We start from the raw sequence: 19029 nt of genomic DNA, 5'->3' as shown, positions 1-19029 counted from the left end.
ATAACTTCAAGAGATTTGCTGGTACCCTTGATGGTTCATTTCTCAGGGTTTTTTTCATTTGTTATTACTGCAAGATAAGTTGTTAAGTCTCAGATGCTAAATAACTTCAAATCATCCAAAGGTGCTTCCTACAAAGTCAATTTTTTGAATCAGAGTGCTAGCATCTGAACACACTATTGTGTTTTAACAGTCCAGTATTTTTTGATCTTTGAAATAATCCCATATCTGGATTCCTGGAGTTAAGTAATTTGCAATAATTGATCATAATAATCTGGCTTAGTTATATTTGTTTGCTTTGGGGAGGGAAGGGAAAAAAGAGAGGATTCAAGTGTTTTCAGATGTTCTCTGACCACTGGTACCTAAGTATGCTGAAACTTTGTCCTAGCATGAACTAGAAGCACTTCTACTAATTGTTGGTTCCACTACTTACATAATTTCATTACCCATTGAAAAAAAACCCCACCAAGGCAAATGTGATGCTTTTAAGCTTAAAACTTAAGAAGTTTCTCAAAATACCATTCAGTATCACTGCCTTCCATGACACACTCAAAATTAGATGACTACAATTAAGCATACATCAGCTAATGTGACAAATAAGAAACCAGACTATATTTTAATAAAATATAACTTAGATGACACAAGGACCTCGTTTAAATATTGATTCCACAATTCTGTTGTGTCCGTTTTCATCCATTTGTATCATAAGTATGATTGCACTCCATAAGTCACTCACCCAAGCAACTGCAGAACAACTTTTATGGACTTAAAGAGCTGTAGCTACATATTCTTCTAAAAGTAGAAACCTGTAACTGCATAGAATTACACAACTTAGTCCAGGGGACCTAACTTGTGTCCTGAGAGCACTGCACAGGCATTACTGTTAATGAAGCACCAGCTTGTTTATTTTGCAACCTTTAGCAATGAAGGATGGAAACCTATGCCTGACCCTGTGTTTGCTTCCCACGGCTCTTTATAATTAGCTTATATACATATATATATATGCATTTAATTCCATTATCTCTCATCCATTTTCTCCAGTCTGGAAGAGGAAAATAGAGACATTTGCCTATCCTTCCCTCATTAGAGGAAAAGAATCCTCTCAGTGTATTAACATGTTGAAAATACTTCCATCAGCCTCTCTCTGCACTCCCTTCCCAAGCTGGCTCAGACACCTAGATAATGAGGGGTGACAGCACAGGCCATGAGATACCCATCCTGAGGTGATCACTGGGGATTAACAGCAGTTAACCTGCTTCCTCACAGTGACATTAATTCAGTGCAAGCAGAGCAATTCTGTAGAATTCACCAGCAGCTTTTGCACATTACATCAAACACCTTCTTCATGCCTAGTGATGTGAACTCTGGAGTTAAAGAGCACCTGTAAGAAATCCTTATGCTCCTCAGATTTATCCTAAAATGTAAGTATCACAGTGAGCTTACTTGGATGGATTCTGCAAACCAAGAAGGGCCCTCAGACACATGTAGATATACAAAATTCTTTTTTTTTTTTTTTAATCAGAGATGGAATGAGAAAAACTTAAGTGTCAACTCACTGAGCACCTGCAAGGGTTCGTATAATGTGAAGATGGCGCTAGGTCCAGATGAACCATTTATAAATTTATCTGATGTTTTTTCTGATGAACAGCTACTCCATAAAATGCAGCTCTAGATGTACATTTACATACAAAATTCAAAATATTTTTTTAATGTCTCAGTTTGCAAGTCTTCTCAGGCTGGAAAAGCATTTTACCTTATAGTTAGTTTAAATCTCAGTCAGTTATACCACATACATGTATTTCCACAAATAAATGAAAAACTAATTGTAAAGTTGAAAAATTAATCTCTCTCCCAGGTAATACCCCTTTTTATGAGTTTCACTGAAATAATTATGTCCGATATCAAACGATGTTGTACAAAGAGATTTTTAGTTGCAACTAAATGACAGTGATGAAGAAGAAAACAGGGATAATCCAATTAATAGCCAGTGATATCTAATGATAAACATTTTGACCTTCTAACTTCTCCAATATTTATTAATAAGGTTTAATCAAAGCTATGAGAAAAATTAGTAAATAATGCTGATCTTAACCACCTCTTGCTATACTCTTTGTGCCAAAGGAGTACCAGGGATTGCCAACACACATGTATAGTGAAACCATGCTGATGAGTTGTGCCCTCAGTAATTATTCAGTACCCAGCCAACGCCATACCAGCTTCTTCAATCCAAAATTTTAAAGTGAACTGAGAACTGGCAGGTAAGCAGCAGCCATGGCAGACCAAAGCCCGGCGAGGGGGAATACCACTCGTACCTTCACAGACAGGGCAGCACTCCCCAGGGACCTTGACAGGGTTCAGGCAGCTCTGCCCGCAGGCTGTGGCCACGCAGTGCGGGTCCCCGTTGATGCACTGGCAGAACGTGCAGTCGTCCTCGCGCCAGCGGTCCCCGTGAGCCTGGATCTGGCCATTGGCATAGCAGCCAGCAGGGTTACTCACTGGATACAGTGGGTCTGGAATGACAGCAATTGCAAGGGAACGTGTTTTAATTAACGTTGTAATTTTATGTTTCTGTTCTTCAGGATGAAATGGTTCTTGGATCTATTGGTTCTTTCGCTGTACCAACATTTCTAAACAACCCACTGCAATGACTCATGCCAGCACTGCAACACCCTTTGACACCATGAGCAAAAATGAGGCCTCTGGCACATCTGGCGCTGGAATGGGAAGAGCATTTAAGCTGCTTCTCATCCCAGTTTTGGAGATACACTACCTTTTTAAACAGGGTCACTTTTCAACTTCATTTTAGTTTGCCTCTTGAAAGCCACAAGTCCCACTTACCTGCTAGCAATCAAATTAATATCTGGGTATTTAAATACCAGAATTGTAGAGAGCATACTTTGTGTAAGATTTATCCTCAAATTCCATGCAAGTTTGTCTGTATGACAACCCATTACTTGAAATAAAAGCAGCTTTTACTCTTCAGAAATAATAGTACTCCAGAGATGCGGTAATATGCGGTAAGATGCACTGATATTAAGTTAAAAAGATATATACATTATGTGAATGTATGCAACTTATCATGGTAGCTAATAAAAGGTAACTGTCAGGCTCAGAAAGGAAGTATCTGAGAATATACAGTAAGTAGGTCAGGTTTGCAAAGCAAGCAGTACTACAAATTACACATTGAAGCAAATTTGATATATTAAAAGCAATAAATATACCTGAAAACATCTTTTTTAGCAGACATCAAATAAGCACAAGTGATTTATTATAAGTTAATTTTCCAGGAGTGTTAAGGTGGAAGGACTTGGGAGAAATAAGATGTCCTATCTGAAGGAAAAAAAGGATTGAATGAAACTTGGATCATTTCTTTGAAGTTTCATCAGTCCCCTTTAGAAGGAAGGCAATGCATTTTGAATGTGAAAAAAATCTGTAGCAGTGCCAGTATCTGTTGTCTTATGCTAAGCCACTTTATGACACTCCAAATATTTGGAGTGAAACAGCACACAATGTCATCCCCATCCTGAGCTGTACTGATATTCAGAATTTTAGTAAAATTCTGATTAAGCCCAAAACCAGATGGTTGTGAAAATAACACATTTAAAATTTAAAACACTTCTTAAATTCTTAACTTTGCACCATTCATGTTTTAGGATGATCTTGCATCTGTAAATAACTGGTTTGACCTAGCCAAAAATCAAATAATACACAAAGAAATGAAGTGAATTTTATCATTCCACTTATGCACAGGATTCTGATTGACAGAGGAATACAGAAAAAGCACAGAAAAGGCATACAAGACTTGTGCTACTTGCAATAGTCTTCTATGCAACTCAAAGCACAAAGTTCCTGGTACCCTTAAAAGGTCAGTAATGTTTGAAGCTACAAATTGAGTCCAGCAAATTGCATCTCCTACTGCTGATATAGCCTACAGAACTTTGAGAAAGAACTCCTGGAGTTAAGTCAAGAAGGGTTTTTGCCTGTACTACATAAATCATACCAAGTTTAGTACTTCCCATTTTAGAACATTTTGGGGAAAAAAAAGCTTTGTATATCTTGATATTTCTATAATCAAGTAAATATTTATAGAAAGCAACTAATCACCTTGGTAACAAGTCATGAGATACTCAACAGAAGAAGAACAGGTAGAAAAAATGCCACTTCTTCAACAAGCAGAAAAGCATGAATGGGTGGGCTCATATGTTCTGCCCATTTAAAACACCTGAGCTTGTCAATTTAGGTGTCAGCTTTATCCAAGTTATTTAAAAAGGGACCAGAGGCACCTTTTTTTCCTTTTTTTTAAAAAGTATTTAAAGGAACCAGGACAATTATAATACATTAATGGTGCCAGTTGACTAGGCTCACTTAAAACAATGCCACTAAATCAAGAGGGATTTCTAGCAAAAACCACCATGTATCTTACTATCAAATCACTCAGAATTCAGATTTCCTTCATTTAGTGCCATAACCCCTATCAAAAGAATACACAGGAGAAAGAAGCAAGCCATAGAAGACCAGGTGATTTGATGAAGGACCCTGTAACTTGGCATTAAGCCACAGTCATTATTAGGCAAAAAGGACTACTTAAAAATTATCTATCATTAACCATTTTACTCTAAGTCTTAAAGAAGAAATTTCCACGGCACACTAATACACACCAACTCACCAACCTGAAAGAAAAGTTATCAGGTTGTCTTGCTAGTCTGATTCAAACGTCGCAAAATGGAGAAATAAAATTTTACTGTGGTATGATGACATGACAGAACAATTTATTGATAAATAAGGTAGCTGAATATTTAAATCATTGAAGAGGATAGAGATACCTAGATCTGCAATGCAATGTGAAAAATCAGCACCCATATCTGAATATGACCGAGAGGACAGATAGAGCATATCTATATAGATCCATTATTTATAAATCTATATATTGTCACAATGATTTCATAATGTCAAATCTTGGAATATTCACCTATGAGAAAAAATAGTAATTATAGGAAATGAATCCAAGAGATTTTACATATTCCATAAAGTCAGCAGCTCTTACAGCAATTTCTTCAAGAGTGGATCTGCACTTACTTGGAGGGGGGGTTCACCACATCAGACATGCCTTCTCTAGAGTTTTTCAATCTGTCATTAAATGACAGTATAGCACTTTCTTTTTTTTCTTTCCTTACAGCATGAAGGTTCTTGTAAGTGTAGGTGCAACTGCACCAGGAAAGACTAAAAATCTAGGATCCTGCCTTCAAGTACAGTCAGCAATGAATGTCCAGGCCAGGTCTTAAACTCTGGGCAAATATGGATTGGTATCACTCCGGAATACTCAAACCTACAACATCTGCATTTCAGTTTCTCTACATGTGAACACCATGTATCAACTCGATACAAACTTACACTAAAATATATAAAACATACACCAAAATATTAAAAAATTATAAATACTCTTTAAAAAATTACTTCCTAACTTACCCACCTAATATTTTATTATCCAGATTTTGGGTTTAAATCTCCAAAGTTTTCACAAAGCTTTCATAAAGCTTTTTCACAAAGTTGTAACAAAACAAGCCATTTTTCCCTAGATCCTGTGCTGAGTGAGAAGGTCCAGCTCTTACAGCTGCCTCTATTAGACATATTTTTATGGGGTACTTTACTTTCTAATTCTTTGCTTGGGATAAAACGTGACTAAAATAAATCTTCTCCTGCAAAGAACTACAGGAATAATCATATTAAGGAGACTGCAAAGTGGTTGGAATTGCCAGTAATTACTAGATTCTTCTCCTCTGAAGAGGAGATTTCAGATTTCCAGGTGATTTCATTTCCTGAGAAGATATTCCTATGTCCACATTTAAACAAAGGGACTAAAAGTGCTTTACAGCCCTTTTGACTGCCTGGTGGCCACAACCTGATCCTCACTGAAGATCCAAGTGCACAGCACCACCCCATCTTCCTCTGCTGGAAATCTGGTTGTATTCTGGCAGAAGATGCCTCCAATAATTTCTAATATAAGCGAGAGGGTGAAAGTGAGATTTCCCACAGAGCCTTTTTTTAGGAGGGCTGCAGGGCTAGCACGGCTCTCAGCAGAGCAGAGGAGGAAGAGGAAAACACTGACATTGCATTGCTTTGCTGAACAGAGCAAGAAGCAGGTGGCAAAGCAATCGAAATTTGTCCCAGGGCCACAATGGCAGCTCTGGAGTTGCCTGTCTAAATGTCTGTGCAGAAATTAGAAACAGCTTTTTCTGTCACTTGTCAAGAAGGCCCCCAAAAAGCACGGCACACTTGACCATGTCTAAGAAGTGGTGTCAAAGTCAGAGAAGCACTGCAAAGAACACGACAGCACATTCAGGAACAGCAAAAATGAAGAAATAAACTGAATTAAGGAGGAATCTGCAAACTTCAGAAGAACAAAAGCCCTTGTTTGCCCATTTCCATTGAGCAGGCAAATAAAAAAAACCCAGCCGAATTAAAAGCAGACAGGATGAAAAAGAGAATGTACCTTCACAGACTGGGCAGCACTCTCCTTCAGGCACATAGTACCTGTCACAGTGCAGCTCACCACACTGGGCAGAGAAACAAATGGACACTCCCCCTTGGCACCGGCAGAACCGACAAGCATCCATGCGGAACATGTCTCCATCGTAATATTCCATGCTGTTAAATATGCAAGTTGGCTTCACTTCTGAAAGAAGAAAAAGAAAAAAAGTATTTTACAGATACCGTTAAACAGGAAATAGTTAAGCTCATGTTGCTACTGACAAAAACAGATACAAAAGAGTCAGTTGATTTTTCTTTCATTTTGTAAACTCAAATACAATTTCATTTTAAGAACATGGTATACTTTATTTTCTCTTTCAACAATGGAAGAAAATAAAATGCTGCTCAAAATAGCCTTCAGAGCAACTGTCTACAATTAAAAAAATTAAAATCTGCAGCACTAGTATTTCTTTGTAGGTGTTAAATATTTCTCATTCTCGATGAGCCTGAAGCTACTTTAAATTTCAGCATATGAAACAATATGTTTTTCTGTTTTAAGAAGTCAGTTTCTGATGTTTCTTAAGTGTAATCTTCCTCTCTGCAGGACTTGGTACTCAGATGGATATACTGCACTAAAAAGTTGTCCAATCCATAGGTAAAAAACCCAAATCAACAAAATCCAAACATTTTGTGACTGCATGATCTGTTATGCAGAACTGAACATTTCTTTTTTCAAGCAATCTGGAGCTGTAATAGCCAGCTCACAACCATACTCCCCACCAAAAAAACCCCAACAAACTCAATTGTAATAACAGTTATATGATCACTTCAGTGTTTCAAAAACATCAGATGGATATTTCTTGAATGCCTCAATCTAAAGCAGAGCCTTAACATATAATTAAAGCCAAACTTTGTGGGAAACTAAGAGCCTCTCAAAAGTTTAAGTATTTTGGAAACATTGCTCGTTTATTTTGTTAACATTCAAAAAAAAAGAGAAAAAAAGATGCTAATTAAAGCAACGAAACAGTCTGCAGTTTTAATCAGCTTTTTCTCATTATTATTATACACCAAAGAGATTTGGTTCCAGATTATGAAGACCTACACATCATGTATGTATCATAAGGTCTTCACAGAGGTTTTGACCTTGCAGTTACCCCATATTTATGAACCCACCTCCACCACCTATTGCCAGCAAAGCCCACTCAGTTCAACCAGCCCAACTGATCCCCCCTTCCATAACACTGTGCAGCTTAGGGCTGAATCACTGTGACTGAAGACACTGTAGAAAACACACTCCAAATTTATGTATAACTGTAGTTTGTCACATTAGTCATTAGGAAATCATGACTTCACAGCATCATCATTATATTACTCAGTGACTTAAGCCCCCTCCCTATTCCCCATTTCAGAATAAAACTTTGGCCTGCTCTTACACAAGCCCAAAATTTGTGAAAGCAGCCACCTGAAGTACAGCAGTATCTAGTACCCCAGTCTGTTTTTTTCAGAAGCTGTATATCTAGCAGTCTGAAAAAACAAAGGTTCTGCAAACAGGAAGCTATTTATTTCAGCACCAACATTATCAAATACTGTAGGTAAATCCATAATGTTTCATTTCATTTGAAGCAAACAGCAAAGAAAAGAAAGGACAATTGTCCATGTTACTGATTTCTGTAGAACAGATGGTAAAGACTCTCTATTTACATATTAATGCCTAGCCACACAGAGTTGAAAACTATGCCCACTTTATGGTCAGGTGATTTTTTTTTTTTTTTTTTGCTTAGTGATCAATCTCACATGAGAGATGAAATATATTTAAATGAAAAATCAGCATTTGCAGATTCCTTTCAATCCACACCAATTCTCTTAACTTTTGGGAGCTAAAAACTTTACATCTGAGTTTTTCTTGAAAATGACACAGGTTTTCTTTAAAACTCTAAAGCATTTCAAATACTTCTTTCAATATATGCTTATACTGTGGTCCAGCCTTGAGTCAATTAAAATGATTGTAAAGCACTAGAATTGAAACTTGGAAGTATCCTGAGTGATGTTTGATTTTTATATGCCTGTTCTGTCTTCAAGGCATAATGTAGAAAGCAGCATAAAAAGTAAGAGCAAGAGGAGGAAATACCACTGTGTCCGGGAAAACAGCTATGACCTCATTAGAAAGCAATTCACATAAACAAACACTTGAGAAATATTTCAAGTTTATGCAGCTCAAGCTGTTAGTTTAAAAACCTTCTCAAAAAGGAAAAGTGCCAACACAACTCAAAGGGCCTTTAATCCATTTGCTTCGGGCTTCACTGTTTTGATTGCAGCTCTCCAGATTTTTACTGATTCCACCATACCTGAACAGCAGAGATGAACTCCTGCCTTATTAGACGTTGAACCATCATCTCCCATTAATTATCGTTATTTTTAAATGTCCAAACAAGACTATGCAAGTAACTGCAAATCCTGTAAGGAACCAGCATGTTTTATTCCTGCAATGAAAACCACTGTAGAATACACACCTTGTGTGTATTTTTACCATCCAGCCTTATGGTAAGTGTATATATCCAGACTAAACTATAGACCCAAGCCTATGCATCCAGCTATGAGACAAGGATTACTTTTGTTAGAACCATCTGTAAGACTCCAGTCTTGAGACTGAGTCGAGGCAAAACAAGCATAAAACAAAGAACTCTAGCTTTAAATACTGCAGGTGGAAGCCTGATGAAAGAGTGAGCAACACACAATGAAATTATAATAATGCATTTCTTCCATCACAATATGCTGAAAGATCTTTCAGTTCCCCGTTTTTGTGGGGGTTTTTTTGTTTGTTTGGGGTTTTTTTTATGTATTGTTTTTTGCTTTTTTTTTTTAAGAGTCAATTTTATTGCCTTATTGATCTGACAGTCACCAAGGGACAAAAGAACAGAAAGCTAACATTAAATAAATGCATCTTTTCCTAAATTCATGAATTCATTTTTCTGCCAAAAAAGAGAAAACTACAGGTAGGAGTCTGCAAGTTTAGAGTGTGTCACAAAGGAATTCAAATTGCCAAAACTTCATAGCACAAAGCAGTTAAACATATCTGAGACTCCAAATCCTGTTTGTGATGCAGACTACCAAAACAAAGCAATGGGCATGAGACACAGGCCATGGCTTTGTGAACATAAATTCAATGTCTGCAAGTTCTCAGATAACCCAGTAATACAAGATCAGTGCAGCCCAAGCACTAACACACAACTGCCCAGCTGTGAAAGAAGCCAGGACAGAGGGGATGGTCCCCAGAAAGAAAGGTGGTTTTTTTCTGGTAGTGGCAGAACAAATTATATCTCTGCTTCTACATGAAGCCAAGCATGACTACGATTGACTTGATTTGGCATTAAAGTTCCTGACACAGAGTTAAATGAAAAATAGTTCTGACACAAATTTAGCTCTACAGATCCTATGGCCATGGCCTTTTTCTTCGGGGGTGAGAGCCTGAAAATGTCGCACTAAACCAAGCCCATAGCCTCATATAATAACACAAACAGTGATCGTTTCTCAAACCTTTATCACCAACCTGAGCTGCAAAGGGACACAATGTGTTTTACCAAATTAGTTTTCAAAGGTATTTTACCTTCTACATGTAAATCTAATGAAACAGATATTAGTTCTATGGGCTAAACTACTACAAAGTAAAACTTCTGTTATTGAGATTTCTATAGCTTCCTAATACTTATTGTTTTCTTCAATTAGACTCACAGAACAGTTCAGAAGCACATGCAAGTTTGGCAAACCATCCCTTGCAAGGCAGCAGTTCTGCACATGGTTACACCAAGCCCATGAGATGCTTCAGGGCATCAGCTCTCTGTAGGCAAGTTTGGGCATTTTCTTTTGCAGTATCAGAAATTCCAGCTCTCCCAAACCGGAAGCAAGATTCAAAACAATTTTGTGTTGTTTAAAAGATTAAAAAGTTTGTGATTCCAGGACTTCAGATTTTCCTTCAGTATAAAGAAGCATTTGTACCAGAGCCTTAGGAGGAACTCGAGTAAGTGCTGTGAACTTTCTATTAAATGAAAGGGAAGGAAACTGATAAATTTGAATCCTTTGTCCATATAAACAAAACACAGAAAAGCTTTCCATTTTTCAAAAGCTGAGCTGATAGTTTAAAAAAGAGAAGATTACATGTCATTGGAATTGGCCCATAACAAACTATAGACAACTGTATGCTGTTGCTTCCATGCAGGCATATAAAAACAAGGTAGGTAGAAAAAGCTATTTGGATTCCAACTCTTCAGGTGGCACTGCTTAGTTTCCCTAAGCAGCATATTCCTTATTATTGCAGCATATTATATTGCAGCATATTCCCTATTAACACAGTTACAGGACTATTCTGAGAGTCCTTTGGTCCTGCACATTCTAAAAAGGTAATCCAGAAACAGAGAAACCAGAATTAAAATAGAACTATAACTATAATTTGTAAATGAATGCATTTATTTATGCAATTGCTTAAAAATACTTTCACAGCTTAAAGGAATGAAATACTATTTTGTGGCAACTACAGTCTGTAAAAGAATTTAGAAGATACTTGGGATGCTGAGAAAACCCAAATTCAGCTCTGTCTGATACATCTCTGCCTTAATATTTTCTTCAAAACCACCAGTAATGGAGGAAACACAACCTACCTATTAAACAATTCCACAGTTTTATCTACTGCAACAGAGTAAAAATCATGGAAGAGTAATTCAAGTAATTCAAGACAGAAACAACAAACAAATAGTAAAGGAAGTTTCCCCTAAACTTCATTACATTTCCCATCTTTGAGGTCTCATGTTCTACAGTTCTTTTCTGTCCTCCAGAATATAAATTTCTTGCTAAGAGGACTCATCCTCAGGACAACTCAGGGTGTCACTGCCTACATCCTCTCTTACAAATAAAATGTACACCTTTCATTCAATTTTAATTTTTCGCCATCAGGTCATGTTTTTTAGTGTTTGATTGTTTCTGTGACTTTCTACGAGGCTGTCCCCCTTCTTTCTCTTGACTCCTTCTAGAAATTAAGCAGTGCTGCTTTTTAACATCCTGCAGTCCTACTACAGGAAAATACCAGGACAACAAAGGAGGAGCTAGAGCTACAAAGGGTGGTGGCTATGCTCTAAAACCCCCAAACAGTGACAGATTTTCTTGATGAAATTGCCAAACAATCCTTGGAAGCAAGATATGCTCTTCATAACAGAGGAATGTGTTTAAATCCCAGTGGTCTCTGTCAGTCCATCACAGGAGAAAATACACGTTGTGACCAGTTTAGCAATAGGCATGTTAATAGGGCACAGACATCTGAAACAGTACCACTAATAGGCACTGGCACAGCCCATCATGCATTGCCAGGACATTTGTGAGAAGCCTCTAGTGCATGAGAGAAGTTAAAAACTGCAGTGGGGAAAAAAAAAAATCTCCAAACCTGTAACACAAAGCTGTGGTCTGGCATTATAACAGGTCTAGCCATGTCTTCCATGCTTTGAGAAAAATACTGAATTCTAACCTTGTCCTCCAAGGTATTGGCAACTTTGTCCAAGTTTAAAAATCCAGCACTATCTGAGCCAGAACATTACTAAAGATATTAAGTCTACCAAGACAATTCACTTTGGCAAAAAAAATTACTATTTCACCAAAATAAACTCTAGAAGTATATACTTAATTTTTTAAAAAACTTTTAAACCCAGGAAGAGCTGCACCATTTGACATCTAATATTATTTGTATATGTCATATAATTTCACAGAATCTATACAGTGTCTTGTGTTTCATTAACTAACATGAAATAAGTGAAATAGATTTTGTCCTTTTTTATTTAAAAAAGAACTTTGTATTTAAAACTCAGTCTCTACTTCCAGTTGAACAACCCTCCCAGTCCTAGTGAATCACTGCAGAGTTTTGAGTCTGGTTTCACATTCAGGTGTGGTCCTGAAAATCCCTACTCCATCTTTTTTATCAATTTATCTACAGACTATTTTTTACCAGGAATTTTGGGTTGCCTGGCCTTCAGTTTTCTGTGTTTTCCTTTTCTCCCCTGTTTTAAATATAACTGGTAATGACTTGCATTGTTTCACAAACTTTTCCCAGTTTCACTAGGGCAAGTACAATACAGGTTCAGAGGATCTAAAACATTTGACTTGGTTTGGCAGATTGACCAACTTTTTCATTATACAGACCAAATTCTCATCCAGCTGTGACTGGTGATGATTCTCAAATACTTTTCAGGCTAATTCAGTTCTGACTGAATTAAAAACAATAAACTCCAAAACCAAACCTCAGCCCACAAGAAGTAACTCCCTCTACCTTTTTAGTATCAGATTATCTTCTTTTAATGTTAATCTTTTTATGTACCAAACAATTTGTTATCTTTTGCATCTCACAAGCTGAATTTTGCATCTTATTTCTTTAAGCAGCTGCCTATTTGAAGTCTGCCAGAAAAATCTGTGATTTTGGATGGCCAAAGAGAAATATGCACTACAATTCAATTAGTATTAGGACTATTTAGTTCTCAGTTCAGAGACAGACTGTTACCTTGGTCAAATCCTTATTTCTTTAGAGCACACATAAAGTAAGTTTAATGAAAGTGCAATAAAGACTGACAAGATTAATGCAATAAATAATGGGAACTCCATGGTAGATGGTGTACTGTGAGGTACTTCACTTGGACTTCATTCCTCGTTCTAAGTGAATATTTTCATTGCTGACCCTCTATTCCCCATCAAATCCTTTCAGTATTCATTGATGCTCCCTGTAGAAACAGGCCATTCTTATTTCTTTTAGAAATAGTGGAATGACCTTTATCCTTTTCTGCACCATGAGGTTAATAATGGATCTGCAATTGATGTGAGGAGCAAGTGAACCAACAGGTGACAAGAAGTGTGATTAAAGAGGATTTTTAATCTCTCTTCCAATGCAGTACCACTTATAGAGATGCAAGTGTGAAAACAGCCAGAAGGCACAAAGGAAAAAGAAATGCCTCCTTTATGTCAGTTTATCTTCTCAAATGGGGGAAAAAAAAAATCACAGAAACAGTTATAAAATACTGATTATGAATCACATCAAATGGTCTTACTGATGTAGGAGGCCAGGTCTGTACTACCACACAATTATCAGTACAGCCTAAACCAGCAGTATAGAAAGGGTCAAAGTCTTCAGTCCTGGGGAAGGTGTGATTTGATCTTCCCTGGATCAATGCCAGTTATTTTCATGCATCCATCAGGTAGTCCCACTTCCAATGAATAGGGCAATAAAAGTCCACACCTCAAACCCCAGGGAAAATGAATTGGGACTCTACAGCCATCCTTGGCAGATCTGGCCTCTAAAATCACAGCTCACACATGGCCATGGCAGAAAGCAGCCTGGTCCCCCTGACCTTGAACCATGCTGACACATTGATGAGGACCACTCACACACGTAATGTATCATATTTCACAAACCAATCGACAATATTTTTGAAGTAGCAGTTGTTTTCAAGGAAACTTACTGTGAAGTGAAAGCCCTGACTGACAGACAGAAGGCAGCAGCTGCAGGATGCCTGGTAATTGCTCTCTCAAATTTCCAAGGCACAGCTCACAGTCAGTATGTGCTTTAAGTGCAACTTACATTCAAGAGATCCATGCATCAATACCTAATTAGAGAACAGGCAAGTTTGGATACTCGCTCTTGTTTCCTAGCACTTGAACTCTTGCTGCACATGCAGTTTTTAATCTCTTTAGACTCACTTGTTGATGCTTGTAATTTAATGCTGAATCAATTTTATTTCCTTACAAGCTCCCCCATGAGTAAAAGTAGCACACCAGGATTAGCAGTCCTGGTGAATAATATATTTTGTATGGATCAGAAGAAACTAGGTTCTGTAAAATGCAGGATTTTTTTGAAGACTGCATATCTTGGGAATCTCTCACTCAATTTTCCCCAAATACATATCACATACTATCTAGTATTCTCTAGATGAAAAGCAGTTTTCAGGTAAGTGCCAGTGGGGAAACTTCACAGCAGTTGGCATAGTCTGCCTTTAAACAAAGCAATACTGACTCTCATTTTCCCAGAAACTGGGCAGCTGAACCATGCAACAGACAAAACCTCTTTGTTCAGTTTCACACAGTAAGATGAAATTATTTGCTATAGATTTCCCATGCTACTTTATTTCCTTTGTACCGACTTCACACTTCCAGAAATCAGTACATTCGGCTATGGAAGTAGCTCTTCCCTGAAAACTTTACTAATGAACACCATTGTGCAAATCTCTGATTCTCATATGCAAAAAGTAGTGATGTATTTAGTTGCATCAGTTATACCTCTACTGATATTATTTTATGTATTTAAATAGATTTAAATTTAGCAATCCATACTTCTGTGTCTTTCAGGCTAAAACTGTTACATGTTACATGTGTGAACTAGGGCTTGCTCTGATGGTCCTCAAGAATGTAAGATAAGAAGAAACAGCCAGTCAGCCATCTAAGCACAGATGACTGACAAAATCCTATCTCTATTGGATTTTAAATCACTGTTTGCCAACAGTTCCATAGAGTTGCAAGGTTTAAATTACAAATTAAACAGTAAAGACCTTTCTCCTGACAAGGAAAAAGGAGCAGAAAGAAATCACAATGTTGCAGCCATCATTGTTGTTTGAGCTCTCATTTTTGATATCCAAGGACCAGGCAGGGTATGCTCAGAGATGGCTCAAATACTCACCCTAGATAAATCATGACAAGGAACTTGATCACATCAAAGAAGGAATTTTGGATTGATTCCTACCACTATTTAAAAACACAGAATGATTTTACTTACAAAGATGCTTCCCTTTAAAAATAAGAAACCAATGCATGCCTTAAAATTGACCTTTACAATTGACTGACCTTTGGAACAAGAATCACATTCTAATGACAGTAAGCATTAACTGTAACAGTGAAATCTTTTAAATACAGCAGTGCTTTAAAAAGCACAACTTTATGTCTCTAGTTAGTATAACAGCTTTATGCAACATACTCATATCTGCATACATTCATTATGCCTAAAATATTACACAGAACTATTGTTTAAAATATCACTCAAAAGTATTGGAATCTATCTGCAATACAGTTTTTTTCTTCTCACTAATAAGAAAGTTGTTCTCAGGACTTTCTAAACTATTTTTTTTGTATTAAAATGTCCTAAGAAAAGTTTGATCTATGCAAAGATTGGACAGTTACAGACAGCAGCTACTTAACAACAAGCTCCAATTAAATGAAAATACCAGGATAATTTTCCAAGCAGGAATAAATGTTATTTTGGTGATTTATAATGTCTATATAATTACAGAATAAACTATGAGAAGCAGCAGATTGCATATGATGTGAAACATAAGGACACACCCAATATCAATCTGAAGCAGGAAAATAAAGACTAGTGTATTGCCTTCATGCTGTATTTACAATCAAATAACAACACCACCATTACAATCTGAAAAAGAAGTAATTATTGCAGGAGTTTCTTTTGCCACAGATTAATATGCTTTTCTTAGACAGACTAACCAGAAGCTAGTTTGAGACTGTGTGTACCAGTAACAAAGATAATCACACAAAAGCTACATATATATTGTAGAGTTTCTACATCAGTTTTATATTAAATCCAGGAAAAACACGTGCAAAAGAACAACTCTCCAAAAGAACCATCCCCAAACTGTTGACAAACAACAAAGAGAACTTACTGCAGATTCTCTCCATGACATGTATTTTGCAGCCATTATTTACTATCTCCTCAACACTGGCCACTGTTATTCTATAACTACAGTAGAGCTCTTTCCTACACAGTAAAGCCAACCTACTCATACTGTGAACATATAATTCTGCATCTATCACATTAGCACAAAATTGCAATAAATATTGCAGAAGTCTGGCCTGCTTTAACACTCTGACCATCATTAGGGTTACCTAAATATAAATTGGATTTTTTGCAGTCTACATACACTAATTTGCAATGGATGCCCTTATTTTAAGGCAATGATGATCAGCATTCTTCCTGGTTGCTCCCCCCCCACTGCCAAGGAAATTATTTAATTATTTTAATTATTTAATTCAAAAGATGTTACAATAGCAGGAAAACGATATTAATGTATATACATTTATCTTTTATTCCATCCTCTTGCTTGTTTTCAGAGGTTTTCAAACATAGAAGTAACTAATCAAACTTGTTGGTAATGCTGATTATACAACTTCCCCAGTTACCATCTATAAACTCATTAAATTGCATTTGATTAAAATACATGCTTTAAAAAGGCATCTAATCCTAATTGGGAAGGATGAAGATAAGGAATTCAACATCCTCCTAGCATTTCATGCCAACAGCTAGCCACCCTCACTGCTGAGAACAGCTTGTCCTAGATCTTACAGATTTGACTCTTCTTACTTTGAAAGCATTTTTTTTTTTAATGAGGCAAGGAAATTGATCTAAGCCTATAACTGTAAGATATTTGCTCCATCTGTTACTGATATCAATTGTATCTCCTCTGCACTTGTTAGTATTTCAAAATACTGTAAAAAACCAGAACTGGATATTGAATTTGACTATCAGTTTCACAAAGAACACTCCCCCCTCCTCTTCATTTTAAACTGACAAAAGCAATGGTAGGGATTTATTACACACATGCACCAGTTTGTCATTGCATTAAACATTTATTTAGAAGTTCTTGCCAGAATTAGTTTTCTAGGAATTTAGAGGTTTTAGAGGGCTTATTTGTAGTAGCTGTCCCTGAAAAAAACCCCACCTAAATATGCTAAAATGCATTTGAAAAAACCCAAATTATAAAGCAATGTCATTTTCTATGACTATTCCATCTTCTCTACCAATGATATGCCACACAATACAAATGCCACACACTCAAGGGTAGTTTTATAATTGCTCACAGATTGTTATTAAAAATATTAATCATCTTCAGATTTATAACTATTTCCTCTTTCCAAAATGGAGCATCATTAATAACTACACCTGCAAGTTTGCTTGAAGCACATTAAAATCACATTATACAGCACTCATTTGTGAAATTTGATTGTTGCATTAAGTAATATAATGACAAATGTGATTTTCTTAAAAAAGTATTTAACTTTTCTGACCAGTTTTCTCAGGATTATTTTCTTTTTTTTTAAAGAGGAACTTATTAAAGATAATTTTGATAATAGCCTGGAATATATTAAAACTAATTTTTAAGGACATATCTAAGGCAAACTTAAAAACCTTAATTTTTCTCCAATCTGCCCTTTCTGCTTCCCTCTGTGGCACCCCTTTCCTTTCAAAAACTCCTATTTCTTCTTCCAATTTATTCTGTAGTCATAGGCTACTAAGATATGGAAAGCCTGAAAGGCAAGAAGGAATCTTGATCCAAAATCAGCTTGATCTTTGGACTGAGCTACAGTGCACAGTAAGGCAGTGATGCCCAGGGCAACAGTGCTAAAGACAGTCCAAATTCACTGTTACCAAAGAAAAATGAATCCAACTCCTACTTGGAAATGGGACATGAGGATGCCATTAAAAAAAAAAAAAAAAAGTGGGCAATTTAAACAGCTCCATCTCACACCTGCTACAATATATCTAGTGCAACAGTTTTGTCAGCAGCATCCACAAATAAGAGTCAGGCTGAAGAAAAGCAATTAGCATGAGACATTGTATCAGTATACTCTTTGCTCAAACTGCTAAAGTAAATCCTGAATTAAACATTGCATTGAGGTGTCTCACACAGGTAACTCAGATTCAGAAATGATACTTGAACAGAATGAAACAAATATGAAACAAAGATGAGTATTACTTTAGTATACATAAACAAGAAGTAGCTAAGTTGCATTTATACAATCTTACTCAAATAGCGAAAGAATTACTCTAAAAGCTAAGGAATCTGTGACTCTTTCTGATAAAAATTCTTTTATTCATATGGGAAAACTTTATTTTTTTATATAATTTCCCATTACATGCACTATTATTTTTTCAATCAGCATTTGTGCATTTAAGATATTGCTATGTGTAAATAACACAGACCTTCTCCTGGAGAAATCTCTCTCCATTTGCAACGACAATCGTAAATGTTTGTAAATGTTTGTTTCAGACATTTGATACACATACCACTAAACAAGGTCAATTATTGCTGGATAAATAGTCATTAATTAATACTGTGACAGCTTGTAATTTTTAATGGCCAGACATCATTATGCAATCCTTCAAGAGTATTTTCCTTCTTACCAGTAGTCAAATACTGTTTCTTCACAATTCCCCATATACACAGCATATACTAGATAGAGCATACAGCTCTCTATACAGAACAGTCTCAGATAAGAGTTGCACGATAAATTTAAGGTTTTAAAGTATTTTCTAAACATTTTGATTGGGAGGCAAAGAATGATAACAAATATATTCCTACACTGTATCATAATTTCTAAACTGTTAAAAATTTCTTTGCATTTGATTCTTAAAGCAAACCCCATAGTCTGAACAGCATGCTTTCACCAACAGTGCTGCCACAGCAGCTGTGATGGTTAACAAAAATTTCACATTTTATAGAAGGCCTCTGGTATTTGCTACTGGCAAAAGACTGTGTG

At 36.4% G+C, this 19029-nt stretch overlaps 1 protein-coding gene across 4 annotated transcripts in view; it reads right to left on the bottom strand.

Moving 5' to 3' along the window:
• The window catches only part of CRIM1 (cysteine rich transmembrane BMP regulator 1), a 173887-nt gene that overhangs the window by 49642 nt on the left and 105216 nt on the right, over positions 1-19029 (bottom strand). For all 4 annotated transcript variants that reach the window (XM_014876733.2, XM_088161354.1, XM_088161353.1 and 1 more), the window contains 2 exons: positions 6488-6670; positions 2310-2507 (listed from right to left, as the gene is read on the bottom strand). In XM_014876733.2, the coding sequence (XP_014732219.1) occupies positions 2310-2507; positions 6488-6670 (381 nt within the window). The remainder of the gene's footprint in view (positions 1-2309; positions 2508-6487; positions 6671-19029) is intronic.

The sequence above is a fragment of the Sturnus vulgaris genome, chromosome 3 (assembly GCF_052056855.1).
Source record: "Sturnus vulgaris isolate bStuVul1 chromosome 3, bStuVul1.hap1, whole genome shotgun sequence".
In the NCBI taxonomy this organism is placed as follows: Eukaryota; Metazoa; Chordata; class Aves; order Passeriformes; family Sturnidae; genus Sturnus; species Sturnus vulgaris.
This window is presented reverse-complemented; position numbering and strand designations above follow the sequence as displayed.